This window comes from Podarcis filfolensis (assembly GCF_964270895.1).
Source record: "Podarcis filfolensis genome assembly, chromosome: 10".
NCBI lineage: Eukaryota > Metazoa > Chordata > Lepidosauria > Squamata > Lacertidae > Podarcis > Podarcis filfolensis.
In genome coordinates, this window is record NC_139612.1 from 69,543,874 (window position 1) to 69,571,667 (window position 27,794).

The 27,794-nt window shown below is 47.3% G+C and overlaps 1 protein-coding gene across 2 annotated transcripts; it reads right to left on the minus strand.

Moving 5' to 3' along the window:
• Positions 1–2,500: 2,500 nt before the first annotated feature.
• Positions 2,501–27,396, minus strand: MEST (mesoderm specific transcript). 2 transcript variants are annotated; one of them, XM_083573157.1, is made up of 12 exons: positions 27,320–27,376; positions 23,953–24,107; positions 21,686–21,765; positions 20,104–20,181; positions 18,871–19,007; positions 15,616–15,674; positions 9,977–10,017; positions 9,098–9,168; positions 8,406–8,507; positions 4,512–4,588; positions 4,298–4,361; positions 2,501–2,913 (listed from the first exon to the last, which is right to left on the minus strand). In XM_083573157.1, the coding sequence occupies exons 2-12, from the start codon at positions 24,104–24,106 to the stop codon at positions 2,796–2,798; spliced, it is 981 nt and encodes a 326-aa protein (XP_083429283.1). In that variant the 5' UTR covers position 24,107; positions 27,320–27,376; the 3' UTR covers positions 2,501–2,795. The 2 variants fall into 2 exon arrangements, with proteins under 2 accessions (XP_083429283.1, XP_083429282.1); XM_083573156.1 differs by lacking the exon at positions 8,406–8,507 and having other exon boundaries at positions 27,320–27,396.
• Positions 27,397–27,794: the final 398 nt, after the last annotated feature.

A 27,794-nucleotide genomic window follows, 5' to 3' on the forward strand; every position in this document is an offset into this window, starting at 1 on the left:
GTTGGAACAAAAAAATTTTTTTTTCCTTCCAGTAGCACCTTAAAGACCAACTAAGTTAGTTCTTGGTATGAGCTTTCGTGTGCATGCACACTTCTTCAGATACACTGAAACAGAAGTTGCCAGATCCTTCTATATAGTGAGAAGGTGGGGAGGGGTATTACTCAGAAGGGTGGTGGGAATGGGTGGTTGGCAGATAGCTGTGATGAGCCTGTTGACGACTCTTAACGATTGCAATAGGTCTTACAGGAAAAAGCAAGGGGTGAGAAGGTGAAAAATGGCTTTGTCATGTATAATGAGATAAGAATCCAATGTCTTTGTTCAGACCAGGTCTCTCCATGGTTTTAAGTTTGATAATGAGTTGCAATTCAGCAGCTTCTCTTTCCAGTCTATCTCAGTTGGGACACCGATATGCTTTTAATAATAATTTATTATTTATACCTCGCCCATCTGGCTGGGCTTCCCCAGTCACTCTGGGCGGCTTCCCGCAGAATATTAAAATGCAATGATTCATCCAGTATTAAAAGCTTCCCTAAACAGGGTTGCCTTCAGATGTCTTCTAAAAATCTGGTGGTAGTTGTTCTCTTTGACATCTGGTGGGAGGGCGTTCCACAGGAAGGGCGCCACCACCGAGAAGGCCCCCTGCCTGGTTCCCTGTAACCTCACTTCTCGCAGGGAGGGAACTGCCAGAAGGCCCTCGGAGCTGGATCTCAGTGTCCGGGCTGGACGATGGGGTGGAGACGCTCCTTCAGATATACTGGGCAGAGGCCGTTTAGAGCTTTAAAGGTCAGCACCAACACTTTGAATTGTGCTCGGAAAAGGACTGGGAGCCAATGTAGGTCTTTTAGGACCGGTGTTATATGGTCTCGGCGGCCGCTCCCAGTCACCAGTCTAGCTGCCGCATTCTGGATTAGTTGTAGTTTCCGGGTCACCTTCAAAGGTAGCCCCACGTAGAGCGCATTGCAGTAATCCAAGCGGGAGATAAATAGAGCATGGATCACTCTGGCAAGACAGTCCGTGGGCAAGTAGGGTCTCAGCCTGCGTACCAGATGGAGCTGGTAGACAGCCGCCTTGGACACAGAACTGACCTGCGCCTCCATGGACAGCCGTGAGTCCAGAATGACTCCCAGGCTGCGCACCTGATCCTTCAGGGGCACAGCTACCCCGTTCAGGACCAGGGAGTCATGAATATCAGTTTGAATACCAATTGCTGGGAATCACGGGAAGGCTAGTTGCTCTTGTGCTCGGGTCCTGCTCGCAGGTTTCCCACAGGTTGGCCGCTGTGAGAAGAGGACACTAGTCTAGATGAGCCATTGGCCTGATCTATCTGGCCCGCACTGTGTCCTAAAAACATCTCCCAGTGGAGCTTAAACACTTCGCAACCCATCTCTCACATGCCAAGGTTGAGCTTATAGAGTGAGAGGGGCCATCAGAGTCCCTCCTCCCCGGTACAGTGGTACCTCAGGTTACAGACGCTTCAGGTTACAGACGCTTCAGGTTACAGACTCCGCTAACCCAGAAATAGTGCTTCAGGTTAAGAACTTTGCTTCAGGATGAGAACAGAAATCGTGCTCCGGCGGCAGCTGGAGGCCCCATTAGCTAAAGTGGTGCTTCAGGTTAAGAACAGTTTCAGGTTAAGAACGGACCTCCGGAACGAATTAAGTACTTAACCCAAGGTACCACTGTATTAGCAAGAGGTCGTTTTCCATGTTGGATGTGGAAAGGATCACAGCAGAAGACCGGGAACAACCCAGAATCCCTTATGCGCCACCCCAGCCCCCGTGGACCATGAACAAAACAGGAGAACTATCCCTCACAAGAAGCCATATAAGACCACACCTCAAATACTGGGAACCATATGTGGTGTTTGCGCTCCTAGGTGTGTGACATCATACTGGGTTCATAAGGAAAGGGTTAACTAATTGTAAAATGACTAACTAATGGGAACCCAAGGGGCAGAGTTAACTGTGTATAAGGTTTTAAGCACAGAGTTTTTTGTGGGGGGAGGAGTTAGAGTTAGGGTGGCTGAGAAGACAGCCTGGAGTTAGGAGAGACAGAGGAGATAAGTCTGTGGGTTGGGCTAGTCTGGTGTGAGAGAGGGAGAGAATTTGTTAAGAGCAGTCAAACAGTTGAGATAATCAGTCAGAAGGTATAGGCCAGTAAAGAAACTAAGATACTGATAGGAATATTATCGGAGAACCATAAACTTGTTTAATGTTTGTAAAATAAACTTTTTTTGGTTCACTTTTAACAACTGTGTGATCACCACCATAGTTTAAGGGCGATGTGGACATCTCTGCGAGGGGTGAACTACAGTTCCCAGGATACCTGGGAGGAAGCCATGTGCTTTAGATGCATGGCTGTGACCGTAGGCACGATTCAGTCCACCCTTCCTCTCTGCTTGCCTCCCAGCAAGGAAGTAAACAAGCCGTGCAAGAAACAGGACCTCTCCCCCTTCCAGAACCCAGCGAACGTCCCGGTCATCTTCGAAAGAAGACACGGATGCAGAGAAATTATGCACCTGTTTGTATGGCTCAGTCTAGCCCCTCGGCGCCATTCCTTGTCTCCTTAAGCAACACGGAGGAAGGACCAGCAGCTGAGCGTACAAGGAAATCACTTTTGTCTCTCCATGCCAGTGACTGTCCAGGAGTCTTATTGCTTCAGTCGCCAAGGGAGAAACTGGTTTCCTGCTCTTTGTACGGAGGCACAGAGACTGGAGCCCACGATTTAGCCCTCTTGAACGAAAGAACGTCTCTTGAGAGCAGAGAATCGGCTCTCCCCCTCTTCCTGCCCGCGGCTCAGAAGGAGTTGATGAAGTTCAGGTAGGAGTTCAGGAAGCCAAGAGGGTCCTCCAGCTGGGGGTAGTGGCTGATGTGGTCGTCTAGCACAGAAACCGTCGACATGGGGAGCACTTGCCTGTGGGGGAAGTAGCGAGAAAGGGCTCTTTAGAAAACCTCACAACTGCTACAGGGAACAAAGGAAGAAAGCGGAATTAAGCTTCTCTCCTGATCCGTATAAGGCAGCTTCCTAGGATGTCAAGCCGGGTTTTAAAAGTGTTTTCCTTTTTTTGACGAGTTATCAAAAATGTATAGAACAAAGTACAAATACCTGCTGGAAATGTACAGAGAAAGAAGGTACCGTTTATCATATGTGGTGGCCGTGTAAGGTAATAAAAGCTTTCTGGGAGATGATATATAATGAACTGAAAAAAGTGTTTAAAACAACTTTTGTTTAAAAAACCAGAAGTTTTTTTATTAGGAATTATAGGTACCGACATTCCAAAGGAGCAGAAAAGATTTTTTATGTATGCGACAACAGCTGCACGGATGCTATTGGCCCAGAAATGGAAAGAAGAGTCCCTACCAGGAAGGAATAGCAAACCAAGGTGTTGGGTTACGCTAAAATGGCAAAGCTGACTGGGAAGCTCAGGAACCAAGAGAACAAAAACTTTAGAAAAGAATGGGGAAGATTTATAATTTGCTTAGGAATCCCTGTAAGCAGGGATTCATTTGAGTGAAGAGGCATAGAAATATTAAAAAAGGAAATCAAACAAACAAACAATGTCCTTAACAAGCATTCAACAGGGGCTGCTTTCCCCAGCAGGCAATGCAGGGGGAAGACGCACCTGTTGAACTTCTGCCTTATGCCCTGGTTAAAATGTAAAGAGGGCCTTGGAGAGAAAAGGCGGCTACCTCCAGTATGTACCGTATTTTTCGCTCTATAGGACGCACACTTTCCCCTCCAAAAATGAAGGGGAAATGTGTGTGCATCCTATGGGGCGAATGCAGGCTTTCGCTGAAGCCTGGAGAGCGAGGGGGGTTGGTGCTCACCGACCCCTCTCGCTCTCCAGGCTTCAGGAAGCTATCCGCAAGCCTTAGCAGCCCGCCGGGCTCCCAAGGCTTGAGGACAGCAGCCTGCAGCCCGAAACCCGGGGAGCGCAGCGGAGCACGCCCCAGGCTTTGGGCAGATATCCGCAAGCCTGGGGAGCCCGGCGGGAGTTCCCGTGGGCTCCCAAGGCTTGGGGATATCAGCCTGTTCTGGGGGCTGGGGTCGGGGGAAGCTCGGGCTTCCCCTGCCCCTGCCCCAGCCCCGTGCCTGGGGGGGAATACATTTTTTTTCTTTACTTCCCCCCCCCAAAAAACCCCTAGGTGAGCCCTATGGGCCAGTGCGCCCTATAGGGCGAAAAATACGATACTCGGAAATCCTCGCTGGTGCTCAAAGGCTTCATTTTGTTTCAGACCGATATCTTGATGAAATAGCCCCAGGGCATTACAACTGAGGCCCCCCACAATGAGCTTACTTGTAGAGCTGAAGGAACTCTGGGTGTGGATTCACCGGGTCCAGAGGCCCATAAATCAGATGTACTGCAAGAGAGGAAGAACAGCATCTTTGTCAACTTCCAGGATACAAGCCACAAAACTACCCACCCCCACCAACCCAAAAGCAGCAGAATTAATCTTGGCTCTTCCGTACGGCCCAAGACACAATTGTAGCCTTTGCTGTTTCCTACTCACGGGGAACAGATGTGGATTGCAGAGCTCCCACCCAGCGGTCCCTGTGCTTTTTCCGTTGGTTGATGTACTGCAAAAGGCTGAAGAACAAAATTCATCCATGGAGACCGATTCCAAGCACTTGGCAGAAGCCTCAGGTCGCTCAGAGGCAGCCGCTGTCCATTTGGGGGAAGGTCTGAAGCTCTCTAGCTGAGCACCTCCCCGGATCAGTCCCCAAAGGGATCTCCACTTAGGGCTGGGGGGAAATCCCTCATCGAAATCCTAAAGGTTTTGTCAGCACTGCGAATACTGAGCTGAACAGCTTGGCTTTGTATAAAGCACTTTCCTACGACAGAACCAGGCAGTTTTCAGCTGAGGTTCCATAAGGCTTCGTCATAATTAGAGCTGGGCGATAAATCGTCCAAAACCAATTTGGAGTCCATATCTGTGATATTGCAAATCGGGATTTTGGCGTGTGCTTATTCAAAAATCTCCATGTGGGGGAAACCGTGAAGCCAGCCAAGGCTTCTCTTGATTCCTGCAATCCATGTAAACTCTGCCTGCTCAGCTCTTGGGGGAGCGAATCCCATCAGCAATTGCCGGCAATAATCATGTTGCAGGAAAAACCGTGGAATCATCCTTATGCCAGACATCATGATATATCAGTATATCGCAGTGCTTAGCTGGTGATATATTGCAAGGCTGAAAACCAGCATTGCAATCGCCCAGCCCTAGTCATAATCTTACCTTATACAAGTGAATAAAGACAACAACAACAACAACAACAACAACAACAACAACAAAACAACAACAACAACAACAACAACAACAACAACAATAATAATAATAATAATAATAATAATAATAATAATAATTTATTATTTATACCCTGTCCATCTGGCCGAGTCTCCCCAGCCACTATGGGCGGCTTCCAATCAAGTGTTAAAAACAATACAGCATCAAATATTAAAAACTTTTATATTTTATTAAACGGGTGTTTTGCAGGGTACGAACACTAAGATTTAGGCACGCGGGTGGCACTGTGGTCTAAACCACAGAGCCTAGGACTTGCCGATCAGAAGGTCGGTGGTTCGAATCCCCACGATGGGGTGAGCTCCCGTTGCTCAGTCCCTGCTCCTGCCAACCTAGCAGTTCAAAAGCACGTCAAAGTGCAAGTAGATGAATAGGTACCGCAACCTGAGCGTCCACTGTATAGTCCGGCTCCCCACAAGGTCTGACGGACAGTGGGCTGGCCCCCTGCGGCAAATGTTTGCTGACCCCTGGTTTAGATGATTGGCTTCCCCCGGTCTCAGGCACCCAACCTGACGTGAAGGTACCAGATATTGAACCCTGCAAGCAAAGCATACCAAGCTAAGACTTCTCCCTTGAATGCAGAGTTGTGAACAGAAATCTCAGCAAGGAGCGGTGATCTTGGAGCGTACAACATGTGCAGCTTTGGAGCAGGCTAAGTGAGCATCCTGGGCGACTATGCTAGGGGGTGCCCCATATTTCAGGGGTGGCGGGATTTGGGAGAACTCCTCAGCTGGCAGCAGGCTCTTCACCCGAACCTTGAGCTCAACGCTCCAGGTTAATTCAGGTGACGGTAACACTAAGCCAGCAAGCTTGCTCATCCAACACAAAGCAGCAGCCCAGGCGCTGAAACAGGATAGCCCAGGTGCCAAACCTCCTGCGAGGCCCTGAAAGGAAGATCGGAGTCGAGAGGAAGCTGATTCTCTGCCAGGTAAACATGAGACTCAGGATGCTTTAATTGCACCAGGAAGAATGGATCCTGTTTTCCCCAACACGGCTAGGTAAACAGGGCTCCATGTTGATTGCAAGGGGCTATATTAGAATCATAGAGTTGGAAGAGACCACAAGGGCCATCGAGTCCAACCCCCTGCCAAGCAGGAAACACCATCAGAGCACTCCTGACATATGGCTGTCAAGCCTCTGCTTAAAGACCTCCAAGGAAGGAGACTCCACCACACTCCTTGGCAGCAAATTCCACTGTCGAACAGCTCTTACTGTCAGGAAGTTCTTCCTAATGTTTAGGTGGAATCTTCTTTCTTGTAGTTTGGAACCATTGATCCGTGTCCGCTTCTCTGGAGCAGCAGAAAACAACCTTTCTCCCTCCTCTATGTGACATCCTTTTATATATTTGAACATGGCTATCATATCACCCCTTAACCTCCTCTTCTCCAGGCTAAACATGCCCAGCTCCCTTAGCCGTTCCTCATAAGGCATCGTTTCCAGGCCTTTGACCATTTTGGTTGCCCTCCTCTGGACACGTTCCAGTTTGTCAGTGTCCTTCTTGAACTGTGGTGCCCAGAACTGGACACAGTACTCCAGGTGAGGTCTGACCAGAGCAGAATACAGTGGCACTATTACTTCCCTTGATCTAGAAGTATATTGAGCCCCACCACCAGCACGGCTAGTGTTAAATTCTCTCGGTCTCCCAAGCGCCTTAACAAAAAGCTCTTTACCAACCTGGTGCCCACAGGGGATGTAGTCCAAAAGCTCTGAAGGGCACCAGGTTGGCAAATGGTGACCTAAGGCAGCGGTGGCCATAATCATCATCATCTTCATCTTGGGAGAAAAGCAATGACAAACCTAAACAGCATCTTAAAAAGCAGAGACATCACCTTGCCAACAAAGGTCCGTATAGTTAAAGCTATGGTTTTCCCAGTAGTGATGTATGGAAGTGAGAGCTGGACCATAAAGAAGGCTCATCGCCCAAGAATGGATGCTTTTGAATTCTGGTGCTGGAGGAGACTCTTGAGAGTCCCATGGACTGCAAGAAGATCAAACCGATCCATTCTGAAGGAAATCAGCCCTGAGTGCTCACTGGAAGGACAGATCCTGAAGCTGAGACTCCAAGACTTTGGCCACCTCATGAGAAGAGAAGACTCCCTGGAAAAGACCCTGATGTTGGGAAAAATGGAGGGTGCAAGGAGAAGGGGATGACAGAGGATGAGATGGTGGGACAGTGTTCTCGAAGCTACCAGCATGAGTTTGACCAAACTGCAGGAGGCTGTGGAAGACAGGAGTGCCTGGCGTGGTCTGGTCCAGGGGGTCACAAAGAGGCGGACACGACTAAATGACTAAACAACAACAACAACAACAATAATAATAATTTATTATTTATACCCCGCCCATCTGGCTGGGCTTCCCCAGCCACTCTGGGCGGCTTCCAACAAAACACTAAAATACAATAACCTATTAAACATTAAAAGCTTCCCTAACTTGGTCCTCCAGCTGTTTTGGGACTACAATTCCCATCATCCCTGTTAGCTAGGGATGATGGGAGTTGTAGTCCAAAAACAGCTGGAGGGCCAAGTTTGGCAACCACAGACGTAAGCCTGCAACTTCCAAAGTCAACTCGCTGGGACTTAACTTCTGGGTAGGAGTGAGCTGTTAGCTGCAAAGGAAGAGCTTTTTCCTCCCGAAAGCTACAAGCGATATACCGATATATCACAATTGTCTGGCATAAGGATGGCTCTACAGAACATGCTGCCTCATAATGCAGGAATATCTAACGACAGAGCAGCATAAATGCCTCATCTCTGCAGGCGACGGGCGGTTTTGAAATACTCTCAAAATCTATCTCCAGTGTTAGGAGTTCCCCTTCATGTGGACGAGACTAATTGTGGGTCCAGCGGTCAAGAAGGCGAATATTTGCACAATTAAGCTTTACTTTTACATCTCCCTTCTTTTCACACCCCTTTGCGCACTGTCTCTCTCTTAATGTAGAATATGGTAATTTGTTAAAAACTGAAATAAAAAATAAAGCGGCCCTATTTCAGAGACGGCAGCTGATTCATGGACTATAATGTCCACTCCTCGCTTACAGCTTGCCAGTAGACCCCAAAAGCAACCCTGTGTCCACTGTCGTTCTGTTTTTTCCCGTGGTGGCCTTACCTGTCAATCACAAGGTTGCCGTCGTTTGTTCGGACGGCTGCCCACATGTCCCAGTATTCAGCATCTGAAGGCTGGGTATATGGGCCAAAGACAGCCGCAAGTCTGGAAAATTCGAAAGAAGAAGGGGGTAGACTATCAAGGAAGAGAATCTGCTCAAATTTAGATTGTACTAAACATCCTCCAGGACGCGGGTGGCGCTGTGGGTTAAACCACACAGTCTAGGACTTGCCGATCAGAAGGTCGGCGGTTCGAATACCCGCGACGGGGTGAGCTCCCGTTGCTCGGTCCCTGCTCCTGCCAACCTAGCAGTTCAAAAGCACGTCAAAGTGCAAGTAGATAAATAGGTACCGCTCCAGCAGGAAGGTAAACGGCGTTTCCATGCGCTGCTCTGGTTCGCCAGAAGCGGCTTAGTCCTGCTGGCCACATGACCCGGAAGCTGTACACCGGCCCCCTCGGCCAGTAAAGCGAGATGAGCGCCGCAACCCCAGAGTCGTCTGCGACTGGACCTAATGGTCAAGGGTCCCTTTACCTTTACCTTTAGACCTCCAGAAGGGGTTTCCAAAACCGTACAGCATCCTTTGAGCAACCCGTACGTTCTCTTTCTCTCTTCTCAGAGAGGGCAGGAATAATGGCATTTGAGGCCTCCTGCTCTCAAAGGGGCAAGAATTCAAGGATTCAGAATACCAACTCACCCTCTGGCAAAGAAGAAGTAATTTGATAATCGGGTGATAATGGGTGAAAGCAGGCCGCCATCTTTGAGAATCTTTGAAGGAAAAGGAAAAATTAATCACTGTTTAATTGGTTGAGGACTACAAATCCAACAGCCCCAGAAAGCACAGCTTCGCTGGCTGCAAATTAAGTTTCTGGGCCCAATTCAATAGTGCTGGTTTTGGCCTATAAAGCCTTAAACGGCTCAGGACCACAATACCGGAGGGATTGCCTCTTCCCATATAAACTGAGACAGACTCTGAGCTCATCATCTGAGGTCCTCCTTCAGGTCCCAGCCAGATGGGCGGGATATAAATAAATTATTATTATTATTATTATTATTATTATTATTATTATTATTATTAGCGTCCTCTGTGAAGTCCAGAGGGCGGGGACACAAGAACGGGGCCTTTTCTGTGGTGGCTCCCCATCTGTGGAATTGGCTCTCCCCACAGAGGCTCTCCTGGCTCCTTCACTGCATATCTTTAGGAGCCAGGCAAAAATATCCCTCTCCTCCCAGGCCTTTGGTTAATTAAATGAACTTAATTAAGCTTAGTAAATAATAACAATAATGATAATGTTTCTGGAATGTTCTCCCCAGGGAAGTTTAACTGGCGCCTTCATTATACATCTTTAGGCAGAAACATTCCACTTTAACTAGGCCTTTGGCAAATTAAATCTATGGCCTTTTCAAATGGGGGACGGGTTGCTTTTGTTTGTCGGTACTGTATTTTTGTGCTTTTATATTGTGAACCGCCCCGTGATCCTCGGATGAAGGGGAGTATAGAAATATATTAAGTAAATAATGGAACAATTCTATTCATAGAAGCTTGGTGTTTTTCTGCAAGAGCAAAGGTCCTTACCGTTTGGATTAATCTGGGGTGGTGAGTTTCTGGGAAAATACCTGCAGGAAACAGGAGAGGAGAGTCGCTCTCACACTCAAATCGAATTCTTGTTCTATTTTCTTTTTTTTAAATAATGCTTTTTATTGATTTTCAAAAAGAAAACAAAGTTAAATAAAACATCATCTTTTACATTCAACATTTTTGTATCTTCTTATCTACCCTGCGCCCTTTCACACCTGGACTTCCTTTCATTCCTGCTTCGGTTTTCATAATTTACATCCTCTCTTACATATTCTTATTTACACTCTTATCCACATCACAAGATTTATATTAGCCCTGCTACAGTTTTTAGACTTCTACAGTGATTCCGTACGTACACAACAAATTTACTCCACTCCTCTTCAAGCTTTGTTACTTTTTGGTATCAAATTTTATAAGGCATTTTCGCCAATTCTATATATTCAAACAATTTCGTTTGCCGCTCCATTACAGTTGGAACCTCCTGGGTTTTCCATTTTTGGGCCACAAGAATCCTGGCGGCAGTCGTGGCGTGCAAGAATAATTTACAATCTTCTTTTCTTAATTCATCTCCTATTATCCCTAGTAAAAAAGCCTCTGGTTTCTTTGGGAAGGTATATTTAAAGAGATTTTTCATTTCGTTATATATCATGTCCCAAATTTGTCCACCACATGTGAAATAATTCTCCATCCTTTAGTTTACACTTGTTCTATTCTATTTTCAAAGTATATTCTACCTGTAATAGCCTAATTTCCTTTTTTATTTTTTCATTATTTGGTTGTTGAATCAATTCATTTTCCTTTTTCTTTATTTCGTCCAACAGTCCTATTTTCTCCTTATCACTCTCTTTTCTTTGTAAGGCATTTTGTTTTATAAAGTTTCCCCCTGACATCTGGTTGGAGGCTGGACCAGATGGGCCATTGGGCTTGATCCTGTTACGAAAAAGGAGCAATGCTGCTGAGTGCTCCAGATGGCTGGAAAGCCAAACAGGATGTTGATGTTATGGGACTGTACCGTGGGAACCAGGGACAGTCTATTATGTGCTCTGAGCACCGGATGTTAGCTCAGAGTGTCACATGACCCTGTACTGGAAGTACATGGGTGGAGTTATTCTCTCTCTGCTGTGGCTGTAAAGAGGGTGCAGACATGTTGTTCTCTGCACTGAGGAAAGACAGAAATAAAGGCATGTAAATACATTTCTGTCTGTCTCTTTCCCCTCCCTGGGGATGGCAGGGAGTGAGGGAGGAGGAGTGGTTGTGTTCTTCTCACGTTTGAGGAGAATCGGCCGATAAAGACCTCGCCTTGTCCTGCCGGGAGTCGCTGACGGGGAGGTCAAGGAATCAAAGCCGGGCACCTGGAGAGTGCCAAATTCCTCTGATTGATGGGCTTGATTCAACATATGGTAGCAGACGCTGCTGGTTATCTGATCCATGGGAATCAGCATGAGAGGTGAGAGGTTGATGGATCGTGTGCCATCCTCTGCACCAAGGAAAGAAGATAACGTCTGCATTGCAGCCAGAAGCTGAACAGACGGAAGGACACCAAGAGGGGGTGTTTTCAAAGCAACGGAGCCCCAAAAAGGTATGCTGAATATCGGGCTAAAAGTGTGAATGCAGATTGATTTATTCTCTGGTTCACGAGAGAGCTGCGTTTGGCAAAACAAGCTCTGAAAGAAAGGCTTGCATACCAGAAATTCCTGTGGTGAGATAAGGATTCCCGTCCCGGGGAAGGTTGCTAAGCAACGACAGTCGGACAGTGGAAAACTACTGACACCTGGGGCTGGCTCAGTCAGAGCCGGGAAAGCGAAAGTTGTTTTGACTTTGAGACAGCTTGGAGATTGCCTGCCTGAGAGACAGGCAGAAAAACAGCTCAAAGGAGCTTTTGGATTTTAACTGGCTCGAGAGTGAAGAGCTGAGACTTGGATTCAAAATGGATGCCAAGAAGGGGGGAGTGCCCCTGAGTGCCGTGGTTCAGGATGAACACAGCCGGCATGCTGTACTGGACGTAAAGGACAGGGGGAGGGAAGAACGGAGTTCTAATTCCCCCACTGATGAGGCTACTGGAAAGGATGCTGTAGCTTTGAACGTTGTCCGATGCTACAATTGCGGACAGGCTGGGCATCTTCAGCGGAGCTGCAAGAAGCCACGCCAGCCGAAAGGAGCGAAGGGCCGCTCAGCAAAACCTGAGGCGTCAGGCAAAGGTCATACCAAGCCTATGGTGGAACCTGCAAGGGCTTTGATGGCGAAAGGAACCACGCCAGATGTTGGGAACGCGTTTATTATCGACACTGCAGCGACGGTTCATATGTCCCCACACAGAGGACTCTTTTCATCGTTTAAGAAGCAAAGCTTCGCTGTGACACAGGCCAACGGTCAGGAGCTGGAAGCGACCGGAAAAGGGACTGTCTATCTTAAGAGTCTGAACTTGACAATAAACAATGTTTACTTGGTTCCTGAACTGAAGTTCAATCTGCTAAGTGTTTCGCAGATTGCAAAGAGAGGACTGAGATTGTCCTACGATGCTGAGAGCTGCGAGATCTTCAAAGATGGAGAGTTATATCTTTCTGCCAGACAGAAAGGTGGACTGTATTTGTTGGACTTTGCGCAAAGTGATTACATGGAATGTAATTCTGAGTCTAACATGATTTCTCTTGCAGGTGTGACCAAAACAAGCGCCAAGAAGGTGGCCAGGGTCGACAGAGCGTTTCAGCGGGTGTATGCTGATGTGATTGGTCCTCTAGAACCATCTAGAGGCAATGCAAGATTTTATCTTGTGTGTGTGGATCATTTCTCTAACTTTGTCTGGGTTTATGTGTTAAAGAAACCACAGGAAGCCTTGGAAAGGTTTCAAGAGTTTTGTGACAAGGTTAAAGACATGCATGATGCTAACATTGATTGTCTTTTGACAGATGAGAAGCAGATTTTTCTTTTACAGGATTTCCAGAGGTTCCTGCAGAAGAAAGGAATTAGACACAAGGTTGCTGTTTCAGCGTAAGCGTGGAACAGGGGTGTTTGTGTAAAAGTGAACAAAGAATTGCAAAAGGGAATGAATGCGCAATTGCTTAGTTCACATCTGCCACATGAGTACTGGGCGGAGTCACTCATGTCGTTTAGTTATGCGTGGGTGAGAAAGGTTTCGAAAGAGTTGGGAAGTTCTCCTTTTGAGAAACTGTTCCGGAGAAAACCTTCTGTTGCCCATTTCAAGGTTTTTGGGTCTCATGTGAGGACAGAAGCTCCAGGTGGAGTAAAGAATGCCAGAGGCATTTTTGTGGGGTATGAAAAGGGTCTCTACAGAGTAATTTTGTCTGAATCTGGTCAGGTGATTCTCACAAAATTTCTAGAGAGTGCTCCTGAACAGGAGAGAGTGATAGTACACACATTTCCCACTGAGGAAGATTCAGATGATGATGATTTTACTGATTACAGTGGTACTGAGAGTGATGACACTGATAGCTTGGAGAGCTCAGTTGTCACAGTCATTGAGAGGAAATCTCACACAATGGATAGACCTTCACAGGTGAAGGATGAACCACTGTTTACTGTTGGAACTGGTTCTCCTAAGAGTCCTGAGACAGAACCAGTGAGCAGAGAGGATCAGCACCTCATACGCAGGTCTGAGAGAGTCACAAAGGGTGAACCACCCAAAAGGTACTCAGAAGAGTATGCTAATTTAGCTGTTGCGTGTGTTGCTGTTGTACACAACCGAGGACAGGTTGGAGCTGTGTCTAAGTCAGAGACAAAGACACAACAGAGAGTTGCTAGCCAAGGTAATGCAGATGCACTCATTCCTTGGAAGCCAGACAACCAGAGAGGTACACTGGGGAAACCAGTGGCGGGTAGTTCCAAGGGTGGAACTGAAACAACAGGGGAGTGTTATGTGTATAACAACTGTTTGTTTTCTTCTCTGGATCACGCTATGCATGCCGCAACACGCATTGATTCTTTTGGGGGAGGTTGTTACGAAAAAGGAGCAATGCTGCTGAGTGCTCCAGATGGCTGGAAAGCCAAACAGGATGTTTATGTTATGGGACTGTACCGTGGGAACCAGGGACAGTCTATTATGTGCTCTGAGCACCGGATGTTAGCTCAGAGTGTCACATGACCCTGTACTGGAAGTACATGGGTGGAGTTATTCTCTCTCTGCTGTGGCTGTAAAGAGGGTGCAGACATGTTGTTCTCTGCACTGAGGAAAGACAGAAATAAAGGCATGTAAATACATTTCTGTCTGTCTCTTTCCCCTCCCTGGGGATGGCAGGGAGTGAGGGAGGAGGAGTGGTTGTGTTCTTCTCACGTTTGAGGAGAATCGGCCGATAAAGACCTCGCCTTGTCCTGCCGGGAGTCGCTGACGGGGAGGTCAAGGAATCAAAGCCGGGCACCTGGAGAGTGCCAAATTCCTCTGATTGATGGGCTTGATTCAACAGATCCATCAACCTCTTCTTATACACAAATTCTTTATGCCATGAAAGCAACTTTTACCCACAAACCTACTGCTGGTCACATTTAGGATCTCAGCAGAAACTCAAGCCCAAGGCTTCAAGTAGTACCTTGGTTCTGAAACTTAATCCGTTCCGGAAGTCCGTTCCAAAACCAAAGAATTCCAAAACCAAGGCACACTTTCCCATAGAAAGTCATGCAAAACGGATTAATCCGTTCCAAACTTTTAAAAACAAACCCCTAAAACAGCAATTTAACATGGGCTTTACTATCTAACAAGACCACGGATCCATACAATGAAAGCAATAAACAATATACTACAGTCACACAATCAATCCGTCAGGACCTGAACTGGGCTCCACACAGTCACAAAAATAAAACAAAAAGAGTCACAAAAACAAAAATGCAAAATAAATAGCAAAAACAGACAGACCTCAGCGTAACACTCAAAACGGAGCACGTTCAGCTTCCGAAAACAGTTCGCAAACCGGAATGCTTACCGTATTTTTTGCTCCGTAAGACACACTTTTTTCTTCCTAAAAAGTAAGGGGAAATGTCTGTGCATCTTAAGGAGGGAATGTGTGGTCCCTGGAGCCAAATTGCCCAGGGGCAAAAAGCAGATCGTGCTTTTTTTTTTTTTTTAGAAAGAGGGAAGGAGGTGTTGAAAGGAAGCAGCTGATCGGCAAGCGATCGGGAGGGAGATAAGGGAGGCTAGTGATAAAGGAGGCTGCCTGGGAGGGGAGAGGTAAAAGCTCATTGATACTCAGGATTTTTGCATTGGGTCACCCCAAATTCACCATCAGATCACATAGCATGTCCATGGCTACAGCCTGCACCAAAAAAATCACGCACCCACTGTAGCGTGGCACAAAAACCTGGTTACAAAGCACAGATCCACATGGATCCTCAGGATTTTTGCATTGGGCTACCCCAAACTCACCGTCAAATCACCTGTCTGTGGCCACAGCATGAACCACAAAAATCATACATCCACTGTTTCGTTCAAAATATTTTTTTTCTTGTTATCCTCCTCTAAAAACTAGGTGCATCTTATGGTCAGGTACGTCTTACAGAGCGAAAAATACGGTACTTCCGGGTTTGCAGTGTTTGGGTTCTAAGTTGTTTGAGTACCAAGGCGTTTGAGAACCAGGGTACTGTAATCATAATAAGAATATGGAGGGTGTTCTTTGCAATAAAAGCCTTACCTCCATTCGACAGGCACAGGCTGTTGATGAGGACACTTCCCGTCGTATTGTGCTCATACCTGAGGACAAAGAAGAGGCTAAGGCAGAGCGGAGTCAGGGCAGAGCCACACCACTACTTGTGGCAGTGTGGTGCAATGGTTAGAGCGCTGGACTAGGGCCTCGGGTTCAAACCTCTGCTTGCTGGGTGGCCTTGGGGCAGTCACCTACCTCACAGTGAGGATTATCAGGGCAAGGGGCAAACCACATACACCACCTCGAGCTGCCGGGAGAAAAAGGTGGACTGGAATGCAATACAGTGGTGCCCCGCAAGACGAACGCCTCGCAAGACGAAAAACCCGCTAGACGAAAGGGTTTTCCGTTTTGGAGGCGCTTCGCAAAACGAATTTCCCTATGGGCTTCCTGTCCTCGGACCTCCTCCGAAGGCTAGCAGTGGGGCGGAGAGATCTCCTCCCGCCGCCAGCCTTTGGAAGGCTCCTCCGAAGGCTGGCGGTGGGGCGGAGAGACCTTCTCCCCGCGCCAGCCTTCGGATGGCTGTCCTGAAGACTTGCGGTGGGAGGAGGGTTTTCCTTCCCACCGCCAACATTCAGAATGCTGTTCTGAATGTTGGCGGTGGGGAGGAAAAACCCTCCTCCCACCACAAGCCCCGGGAACAGAGGAGAAGCGCTGCGCCCCTTCCCCTCTGTTCCCGGACCTGTCCTGAAGGCTTGCAGTGGGGAGAAAAGCCCTTCTCCGCACCGCCAGCCTGGCAAGCGGTCTCCATAGGAACGCATTAATTGATTTTCAATGCATTCCTATGGGAAACCGTGCTTCACAAGACGAAAAACTCGCAAGAAGAAAAAACTTGCGGAACGAATTAATTTCGTCTTGCGAGGCACCACTGTACGTGACAAGACACTCTCAGGCAAGCCCTCAAAGGTATTATTTCACAGATGCCTCTGTAGGAACAGCTGTATAATAATAAATAACAGTGTTCTCAAAGCTACCAGCATGAGTTTCACCAAACTGCCGGAGGCAGTGGAAGACAGGAGTGCCTGGCGTGCTCTGGTGCAGGGGGTCACGAAGAGTTGGACACGACTAAATGACTAAACAACAAAATAATAATAATAATAATAATAATAATAATAATAATAGTAATCTATTTATACCCCGCCCATCTGGCTGAGATTCCACAGCCACTCTGGGCGGCTTCCAATCGAGTGTTAAAAACAATACAGCATTAAGTATTAAAAACACCTGCCTTCAGATGTCCTTTAAAGATAAGATAGCTGCTTATTTCCTTCACATCTGAACGGAGGGCATTCCACAGGGCGGGTGCCACCACCGAGAAGGCCCTCTGCCTGGTTCCCTGTAACGTCACTTCTCACAATGAGGGAACTGCCAGAAGGCCCTCGGTGCTGGACCTGAGTGTCCGGGTAGAACGATGGGGGTGGAGACGCTCCTTCAGGTATACTGGACCGAGGCCGTTTAGGGCTTTCAAGGTCAGCACCAACACTTCGAATTGTGCTCGGAAACGTACTGAGAGCCAATGTAGGTCTTTCAGGACCGCTGTTATGTGGTCTCAGCGTCCACTCCCAGTCTAGCTGCCACATTCTGGATTAGCTGCAGTTTCCTTCAAAGGTAGCTCCAGGTAGAGCGTGTTGCAGTAGTCCAAGCGGGAGATAACCAGAGCATGCAGCACTCTGGCCAGACAGTCCACAGGCAGGGAGGGTCTCATCCTGCGTACCAGGTAGAGCTGATAAACAGCTGCCCTGGACACAGAATAGACCTGCACCTCCATGGACAGCTGTGAGTCCAGAATGACTCCCAGGCTGTGCACCTGGTCCTTCAGGGGCACAGTTACCCCATTCAGGACCAGGGAGTCCTCCACACCCGCCCGCCTCCTGTCCCGCCAAAACAGTACTTCTGTCTTGTCAGGATTCAACCTCAATAGTGGGCTGTAAAGAGTGGGCTGACCTCTGCACCTGGGGGCAGGTTTCATGGCGCCGACAACACCACCCCAAACCACGAGCCGCCTCTTTGCAAACAGCTACATCAGACGGGTGCAGAGAAGATTGCTAAAGCTGGGTGGGTGACATTTTCTAATGCTAATTATGTGAATGTTTATTTAAATCCTGCCATCAAGTCTACTGGCATTTCTTTCTTTCTGCAAATATAACATGCTTTAGATTTCTACAAATAGAATATGCTTTAAATGTTTAGAAGATAGTGAAATATGATGGCGTAATTACTGATTGCCAAAGAATGGATGCTTTTGAATTCTGGTGCTGGAGGAGACTCTTGAGAGTTCCATGGACTGCAAGAAGATCAAACCTCTCCATTCTGAAGGAAATCAGCCCTGAGTGCTCACTGGAAGGACAGATCCTGAAGCTGAGGCTCCAAGACTTTGGCCACCTCATGAGAAGAGAAGACTTCCTGGAAAAGACCCTGATGTTGGGAAAGATGGAGGGCGCAAGGAGAAGGGGACGACAGAGGACGAGATGGTGGGACAGTGTTCTCTAAGCCATTAACATGAGTTTGAACAAACTGCAGGAGGCAGTGGAAGACAGGAGTGCCTGGCGTGGTCTGGTCCAGGGGGTCACGAAGAGGCGGACACGACTAAACGCCTAAACAACAACAATTACTGTTACTTTTCTGTTTTTAGGCTTGATGCTATGTTATTAATAACTTTTTCTGTTAAGAGATAGCAAAGTGGGTGAAAATAGAAAGAAACCAAAGCGGAAGTTGGGGGAAGTCTTGGAGGGGAGAGAGGGAGGAATATATAGTAAATGTTAAGAATTTGAGGTGTGTGTAATGAATGAAAAAGAAAAATGAATAAAAATTTAAATAAAAATAAAACTGGGTGAGTGAAGAGAAAAGTTAATGTTAATGTTATGAAAAGTTAACGTCTTTATGCCACACCTTTCTCCCCAGGAATTCCAAGGCGGCTCGCGGCATTTAAGAACAGCAACACGAAATACGAAAACAGACTCGTTAGAAACAGTAATTAAAATACATCCAGGCACATTCAGAACCAGCAATTAGAGTTTGCCCTGGCGGCAGCCCAGCGGTCAGAACTACACCTGAGCGCAAGTTTCCTAGGAAGGTATTTGCCCGTTGGCAGATGGAGGGAACCGGTCTATCCTCTCTGGGATAGAAATGAGTTCTGAAAGTGGCTCGGGGAGCCTCAAAGGGCGGCGATATAAAGGCAAGGAAAGAACGAAGCAAGCTGTTAAAGGGTGCCGGTGAAAACGCAGAAGCGTCGGGCCTTCCACTCACCTGTGGAGAAGCTCCTGCGCAACGGTGTCCCCGTAGTCGTGCGAGAGGAGGTTGACCCGCTGGTTCAAAAGGCCCAAGTGGTCCAGAAGCCCTTCCACGATGCTGGCTTGCTCAAAGATGGAGTACTGATGCGGCCTCTGTTTAGGAAGTACAGCGGACGCTTGGGTTGCAAACGTAATCCGTGCGGGATGCACATTCGCAACCCGCAGCGGCGCGTCTGCACACGCGCAGGTTGCGATTCAGTGCTTCTGCGCATGTGCAAAGCGTGATTTAGCGCTTCTGTGCATGCGCGACCGCCGAAACCCAGAGGTAACCCATTCCGGGTTTCAGGACTCTGGCGCTGTGGGTTAAACCACAGAGCCTAGGGCCTGCCGATCAGAAGGTCAGCGGTTTGATTCCCTGCCATGGGGTGAGCTCCCGTTGCTCAGTCCCTGCTCCTGCCAACCTAGCAGTTCGAAAGCACGTCAAAGTGCAAGTAGATAAATAGGTACCGCTCCAGCGGGAAGGTAAACGGCGTTTCCGTGCGCTGCTCTGGTTCGCCTGAAGCGACTTAGTCATGCTGGCCACATGACCCGGAAGCTGTACGCCAGCTCTCTCGGCCAGTAAAGCAAGATGGGCGCCGTGACTGGACCTAATGGTCAGGGATCCCTTTACCTTTAACCCAAAAAAACGCAACCTGAAGTGTCTGTAAATGGAGAGCCCAGCTGCAGGCAGGCAGACTAGAATGCACCCAAAACACACCTCTCCGTTCATACAAGCCATGGGTAGGAAAACTAAGACCTAGGGGCCAGATCCAGCCCAATCGCCTTCTCAATCTGGCCCGTGGACGGTCCAGGAATCAGCGTGTTTTTACATGTGTAGAATGTGTGCTTTTATTTAAAATGCACCTCTGGGTTATTTGTGGGGCCTGCCTGGTGTTTTTATATGAGTAGAACGTTTGCTTTTATTTAAAATGCATCTCTGGGTTATTTGTGGGGCATAGGAATTCGTTCATTATTATTTTTTCAAAATATAGTCCGGCCCCCCACAAATGTCTGAGGGACAGTGGACCGGTCCCCTACTGAAAAACTTTGCTGACCCCTCATATTACAAGCAGATAATGCTTAACCCTCAGGGATGGGGAACAGTTTTTTTTTGGGGGGGGCAAACACAGAACATCCTTATTGTGTCGCACGACTGACAGGCAGGTCGTCCCACTCACCTGTCGGAACCCCTTGCGGCGAGACTGCTTACCGGTTTGTCGCTGAAGCCAAACCCCACAAAATCCAGGGCGATCACTCGGTTAAATCGCTGCGTCAGCCCTTCCCAAATCTGCAGCAGGGGAGAGAAAAGGTGAAAATCGGGAGGGGAAAATGGGGGGGGGGAGGGATGTATTTTTGATAAATTGTTATGCTGAAATTCCTAATAAAAAATATTTTTTAAAAAAATAGCTGGCGAGAGACTGGGAAGCTGTGTGCACATGAGGTTAGCCATAATCCGTATATCTATCTTGTCTCTATACTGCCATTTCTTATGAAATGCTGTGTTTTGATGGATTTCCCCCACAAAACCAGCTTCAATCCGAATTGAGAAAAAGAATAAGCATGCTACATTTTAAGCCGGTAATGCGTACACAGCCACAAACAAACAAAACCTATACATTTAGCATGTATAGACTGGCCCTGATGTTTAGATTTTTTTTTCTGGTTATTGGCAATTATCTAATTAAATACGTTGTGTCTGATAAAAAATTTAAAAAAAGAAAAGGTGAAAATCAGGAGGCGTCTCTGCAGAACTGGGAAAACTGACGGGAAGAATCCGAAACTAAGTATTCCAAAAAATCAAGTGAGATCAAAAAAGACTGGAACGAATTTATATTATATGTGAAACGAATTTATATTATATGTGAAAGACAACTGTAAGCAATTAACATCATTAGCAGGGTTATCTGAAGATTTGTAAGATGAATTAGTTACCTATTCAGGTGGAGTAATTTAATATTTTAAGTAATAATATAACAAGAATGGGAGAGGAAGTGAAATGCAAAAATGCAAAATTTAATTTTGGAAACCATTCGGTGGGAGGGAGGGAAGTCATTTAGGTTTGGGCTGAGCCAAGAGATTTAGTAAGAGGATACCAGGTTACGTATTGTGATTATATGTAAATTAATAAAAAATATTATTTAAAAACCTAGAAAAAACCTAAAAATATTATTTAAAAACCTAGACAGCATCTTAAAAAGCAGAGACATCACCTTGCCAACAAAGGTCCGTATAGTAAAAGCTATGGTTTTCCCAGTAGTGATGTATGGAGGCGAGAGCTGGACCATAAAGAAGGCTGATCGCTGAATAATGGATGCTTTTGAATTCTGGTGCTGGAGGAGACTCTTGAGAGTCCCATGGACTGCAAGAAGATCAAACCTCTCCATTCTGAAGGAAATCAGCCCTGAGTGCTCCCTGGAAGGACAGATCCTGAAGCTGAGGCTCCAAGACTTTGGCCACCTCATGAGAAGAGAAGACTCCCTGGAAAAGACCCTGATGTTGGGAAGGATGGAGGGCACAAGGAGAAGGGGACGACAGAGGACGAGATGGTTGGACAGTGTTCTTGAAGCTACCAGTATGAGTTTGACCAAACTGTGGGAGGCAGTGGAAGACAGGAGGGCCTGGTGTGCTCTGGTCCAGGGGGTCATGAAGAGGCGGACACGACTAAACGACTAAACAACAACAACAACATTATTTAAAAAAAGAAAATCAGGAAGCATCTCTCTCTCTCTTATCAGGGAGCTCCCTTTATAACCGGTCTCCAAAATTTCAACGCCTCTCAGGGCCTGCCTCACCTTGCACCAGTCGTAGCTGGAGGTTGGAAAGCCATGCAGGAGGACCACAATGTCCGAACTGCCAACGGCGCCTGAGGCGTCTGCAGAGAACAGAACATCCGTTATGGCATTGGCCCACCCTAATAATAATAATAATAATAATAATAATAATAATAATAATAATTTATTATTTATACCCCGCCCATCTGCCCGGGCCTCCCCACCCACTCTCGGCGGCTTCCAACAAAGTATTAAAATACAGTGGTCTATTAAACATCCCTAACCAGGGCTGCCTTCAGATGTCTTCTAAAAGTCTGGTAGTTGTTTTTCTCTTTGACGTCTGGTGGGAGGGTGTTCCACAGGGCGGGCGCCACCACCGAGAAGGCCTTCTCCCTGGTTCCCTGTAACTTGGCTTCTCGCAGCGAGGGAACTGCCAGAAGGCCTTCAGCACTGGACCTCAGCTTCCGGGCAGAACGATGGGGGTGGAGGCGCTCCTTCAGGTATACTGGACCGAGGCCGTTTAGGGCTTTAAAGGTCAGCACCAACACTTTGAATTGTGCTCAGAAACGTACTGGGAGCCAATGTAGATCTTTCAAGACCGGTGTTGTACAGTCTTGGTGGCTGCTCCCAGTCCCCAGTCTAGCTGCCGCATTCTGGATTAGTTGTAGTTTCCGGGTCAGCTTCAAAGGTAGCCCCACATAGAGCGCATTGCAGTAGTCCTAGCAGGAGATAACCAGAGCATGCACCACTCTGGTGAGATGGTCTGTGGGCAGGGAGGGTCTCAGCCTGCGTACCAGATGGATCTGGTGGACAGCTGCCCTGGACACAGAATTGACCTGCGCCTCCATGGACAGCTGTGAGTCCAAAATGACTCCCAGGCTGCGCACCTGGTCCTTCAGGGGCACAGTTACCCCATTCAGGACCATGGAGTCCCCCACACCTGTCTGCCCCATGTCCCCCAAAAACAGTACTTCTGTCTTGTCAGGATTCAACCCCAAAAGCACTTTCTCCCCAGGGAGGTTCTCCCGGGTGCCATCATTGTCTATCAAGGACTGTCCTGGACTCTGTGATCATCATCTGAGGCCCTCCTTCGTGAGCCTCCTCCATGAGGGCGGCAACACAAAAACAGGGCCTTTTCTGGGGTGGCTCCCCATTTGTGGAATGCTCTCCCCAGGGAGACTCGCCCAGCACCTTCACTATGTATCTTTAGGCACTAGGCAAAAACCTTCCTCTTCAACCAGGCCTTTGGCTGTTAAAACCATCTACAGTCATACCTTGGGTTACAGCCGCTTCAGGTTGAGTTTTTTCAGGTTACGGACCGCCGAAACCCGGAAGTACCAGGACGGTTTTGGCGGCTGCGCATGTGCAGAAGCGCTAAATCACGCTTTGCACATGCGCAGAAGTGCCAAATTGCAACCCAAGCGTGCGCAGACGCGGGGTGCGAACACTGTGGGTTGCGAACATGCATCCCGCACGGATCACGTTCGCAACCCAAGCATCCACTGTACGACTTTTTAAACTTGGAGGCCAGTTTATAAACCTAATGCATAGATCTTCAGGCACCAGGTAAAAACTATCAAGCCTTAGGCTTTTAATGATCTTGGACCTTTTAGAGGAGGTGGGATTTTTAAACATCTTCTTTTCTTTTCTGGTTTTAATATGTGTGTGTGTGTGCGTGTGTGTGTAAGTCATTTTGGGTTGATTGTGGCCACACACACCAAAAAAGCGAGCAATAAATCTAACGACAAAAATAAAATGCCACTTAAGTTTTAACTCTTATTAAAAAAATCATATTATTATGGAAAGCAGGAATCACGGCCAAGTAGCCTTTCACAACTTTTTCCCAGTTCCATCTTTCTATAAATTTCCCTTCCCGTGGATTGCATATGATCCTTATTACTGATCAATTAACAGTCCGTCCGTCCCCCGTTAACGGAGGCAGGGTTCTATTTTTCCAATATCGTGCAATGCAAATCTTTGCACCGATCAATAAACCTGCTAGCTAGATATCTACCTTCCTTGCTTCCCTTTTCGTTAGCATAGTCTGAAGGTTTCTCACTGAATGCTGGCCGCTTTTAAAAACGGCTGATTTTAGGTCAATGAGCTTCCTTCGATTTGTCTGCCACCTTTTGCATCTGTCTGTCTGTCTGTCTCTGTTTTTTAAGCAATCGCAGAATAACCACATGGCTATTTTCAAGGCCGTCTTTACTGCAAGCCGCACAGAGCGTTTCGCAGAAAACTCGGCCAGGCATTTCGGAAACAAGGACGCAAAACACAGGAGAGGAAACCTCTGTAGAAGATATTCTGGTTCTGGAAGGTGAAATAGCTTCCCGACGACCTCCATGACTGCAGAGCCGGCGATAACTTGGGGGGCGGGATGTGCAGGTAGACAGCAATGAGGGGCACGGTTAGAAGCCCCACCTGGAGCCACCACTCTCTCATTCTGGAAAGAGAAAGAAGAGAAATGCAGTGTTTACACGGGGGGAGAGAGCGAGAGAACAGTGCAGTCCTATTACCACATCGTTGGACTTTGCTCCGCACTCTAAGGTTCAGAGTTCGAAAACCGTGCATGCACACATTTATCTTTTTTTTATTATTATTACTTTTTTATTCAAAATTAAAACGAAACATATTATCCAGAAACATATCATCCTTATTTCCCCCCATTTTTCCTCCCTCCCCCCCAGAACCCACCCCCCCCCACCCCCCGACTTCCCTCAGTTCCAGTCTTTGATTTCTCTAAAAATGCTGTTTTCTGCATGTTACACAGTTGTATAGATAATTATTTAAGTAATAATTATCAATAAGAAGTTTGTGAATGTTTATTCAGAACCGGCCAAGGAGTCCAGTTCGCTTTGTTGCGTCTTCAAATACTTTGTAAAGGGTTCCCATTCATCCTTAAAGTCACAGTTCTCCTTGTCCCATAGCTTATATGTCAGTTTTGCCAGTTCTGCATAGTCCGTCAATTTTTCTTGCCGTGATTCTTTAGTTGGGGTTTCTTCAGTCTCCCATCCTTGTGCTATTAAAACTCTCGTGGCCGTTGTCGCATACATGAAGATGTTATTCAGCTTTTTTGGCAGATCTTTCCCTACAATCCCTAATAAAAATGCTTCAGGGTTTTAAAAAATGTTAAATGGAACATTTTCTTCAATTTGTTATATATCATTTCCCAACATTTTTAAATTACCTTACAATCCCACCACATATGATAAAATGTCCCCTCTTTTTCTTATGCACACAATTATCAAAAGGCTGCCTTCGTGAGCCAGCCAGCCCCCTATGAGAAAGGGACCTTCCATTAGCAAAAGAGAGAGATTTTAAAAAAGGAGGAACTCCTACAGAGATTTGCTTGCATTAATCACATTGGGAATACTGGGCAAGTTTGGGCAAGGTAATCCACACTCTTCCCTCTTCCCCATAAAATTACGCATTGACACACAGATCCCGTTCGCATCCTGAGGTACCACTGTATTAAAATACAGTAATGCATCAAACATTAAAAGCTTCCCTAAACAGGGCTGTCTTCAGATGTTGTCTAAAAGTCTGGTAGTTGTTGCTCTCTTCAAAATCTGGTGGGAGGGCGTTCCACAGGGCAGGTGCCACCACCGAGAAGGCCCTCTGCCTGGTTCCCTGTAGCTTGGCTTCTCACAGGGAGGGTCCTCGAAGGAGGACCTCAAGTGTCTGGGCTGAGCGATGGGGGTGGAGACGCTTCTTCAGGTATACTGGACTGAGGCTATTTAGGGCTTTCAAGGTCAGCACCAACACTTTGAATTGTGCTTGGAAACATACTGGGAGCCAATGTAGGTCTTTCAGGACCGGTGTTACGTGGTCCCGGCAGCCGTTCCCAGTCCCCAGTCTGGCTGCCGCATTCTGGATTAGTTGTAGTTTCCGGGTCACCTTCAAAGGTAGTCCCACGTAGAGCGCATTGCAGTAGTCCAAGCGGGAGATAACCAGAGCATGCACCACTCTGGCGAGACAGTCCGCAGGCAGGTATGGTCTCATCCTGCGTACCAGATGGAGCTGATAAACAGCTGCCCTGGACACAGAATTGTGAGTCCAAAATGACTCCCAGGCTGCGCACCTGGACCTTCAAGGGCACAGTTACCCCGTTCATGGCCAGGGAGTCCTCCACACCCGCCCGCCCCCTGTCCCCCAAGGTTCTTATGAGGGCCTCTGTGGGCAAGGAAATGTTAATAAGGAATTGCAGAATGAGGGGCGAGGGTAGAACCAAGAAGTAACCCCATGTTGCCCCAAGCTGCCCAGTCCAGTGGAGGGAGGACTGCCGGCAGCTCAAGTCGGGACACATTAAAGTCCACAATTCTCCTTTTCATAGAATCAAAGAATTGTAGAGTTGGAAGGGAACCCAAAGGTCATCTAGCCCAACCCCAAGAATTTCCTTGGGTATCAGGGGATTCCACAGAGATGCCATCTCATGCCACAGCCTGAGATTGCCACGGCCTTGGTAGCTCCAAGGTCTTCTGCACTCGGACTGAGAAACCTCTTCGGAGCACAGGAACGTCGGCAATGCCAAACTCTGGGTCTATCTTTTATCTGGGTCTGTGCTTTAATGTTGTATTTTAATCTTGTTTTTTAAGTTGTAGTTTAATCAACTTGTTTTTATTATTGGTTGTTAGCCACCCTGAGCCCGGTCTTGGCTGGGGAGGGCGGGGTATAAATAAAATCATTTATTATTATTATAAGGTAAAGGTAAAGGGACCCCTGACCATTAGGTCCAGTCGTAACTGACTCTGGGGTTGCGGCGCTCATCTCGCTTTATTGGCCGAAGGAGCCAGCGTACAGCTTCCTGGTCATGTGGCCAGCATGACTAAGCCGCTTCTGGCAAACCAGAGCAGCGCACGGAAACGCCGTTTACCTTCCCGCTGGAGTGGTACCTACTTATCTACTTGCACTTTGACGTGCTTTCGAACTGCTAGGTTGACAGGAGAAGAGGAACATCAAGAAGACTGGAAGAAATTTAAAAACTACTTGAATAAATATTGTAATATTAAAGATATGTTATCGCTTGAAAGAAACAATTAGGCCTAGGAGTAAAATGGAATTAAATTTATAAATAAGAAAACGTACGATAAGCAAAGTTATGTAATATGATTAGGACTGTGATATGGTCTTTTGAAACACTGATATTGGAAACTGCTACATATAATTACTAAGAAATTCGGATGGAAGAGATTCAAGGAAGTCAAATACTATGTTTATGAAGATGGATGGTACTTAATTTTAATTAAGTGGTAATATGTTGTATGTATCTTTTTTCTTTTTGCATCTTCTATTTTTTGTTTGTCTTAATCTTTTCTTTCTTTACTATGTTGGTTTACTGAAAATAATAAATATTATTTGAAAAAATATATATAAAAAGGCAACATTTAATATTAAAAGCTTCCCTAAAACAGGGCTGCCTTCTTCTAAATGCAAGAAATAAGCAAATAAACAAGCAATTCTGCACCCATAAAAAAAAAAAAACCCTCCTGCTTTGCTCCCAAAATTCCATCAAAAAGAGCCCCAGGGCTGCAAAGAAGGGAGAAACCCAGCAATTGCTCCTCCTGCCCCCCAACCCAGACCCCCCCAAGAGAAGAAGTGGGGGGTCACTGCCCCTTCCTGGTCCCTAGAGAGGGCGCGCATGCGCTCTCCGCTCACCTGCGCTCCGGGCTGCGGGTAGGCGCGTCCCATGCCGCTCCCGCGGAGAGGAAAAGGCTTCTGGAGCCGGGGGACGGCCAAAGCGCATGCGCGCCCTGGCCCTTCGCCTCGATTGCCACGCCCCCTCCTCGAGAACCGGCTATTATTGGGCAAAACGCCCCCTTTGTTGGAGCCGGTGGGAAGACTTACCCTTCCGCGCCCCCTGGCGAGGGCAGGGGGTACTGCGGCCCGCAGGGAGAAGCGGGTTTCCTGCATTGGGGACGCGGCTGAGTCGCCCAAAGTTTTTATTAGCTGGGGTTTTTTTTGGGGGGGGGGTTGCAAATAGAAGGGGAAGAAATGGAGGCAGGGAGAGGTTTTACTTTCTTGGGTTCCGTGATCACTGCAGATGGGGACAGCAGCCACGAAATTAAAAGCTGCCTGCTCCTTGGGAGAAAAGGAATGACAAACCTAGACAGCATCTTAAAAAGCAGAGACA

Excerpts from the sequence above, each read along its gene's own strand:
- MEST (XM_083573157.1), bottom strand. The coding sequence starts at position 24,106 with ATGAGAGAGTGGTGGCTCCAGGTGGGGCTTCTAACCGTGCCCCTCATT. Across the intron at positions 15,675-18,870 it reads GCGCAGGAGCTTCTCCACAG|GTATGAGCACAATACGACGG; the intron begins GTGAGTGGAAGG and ends CTTTGTCCTCAG. Across the intron at positions 4,589-8,405 it reads GGCAACCTTGTGATTGACAG|CCTTTTGCAGTACATCAACC; the intron begins GTAAGGCCACCA and ends TTTGTTCTTCAG.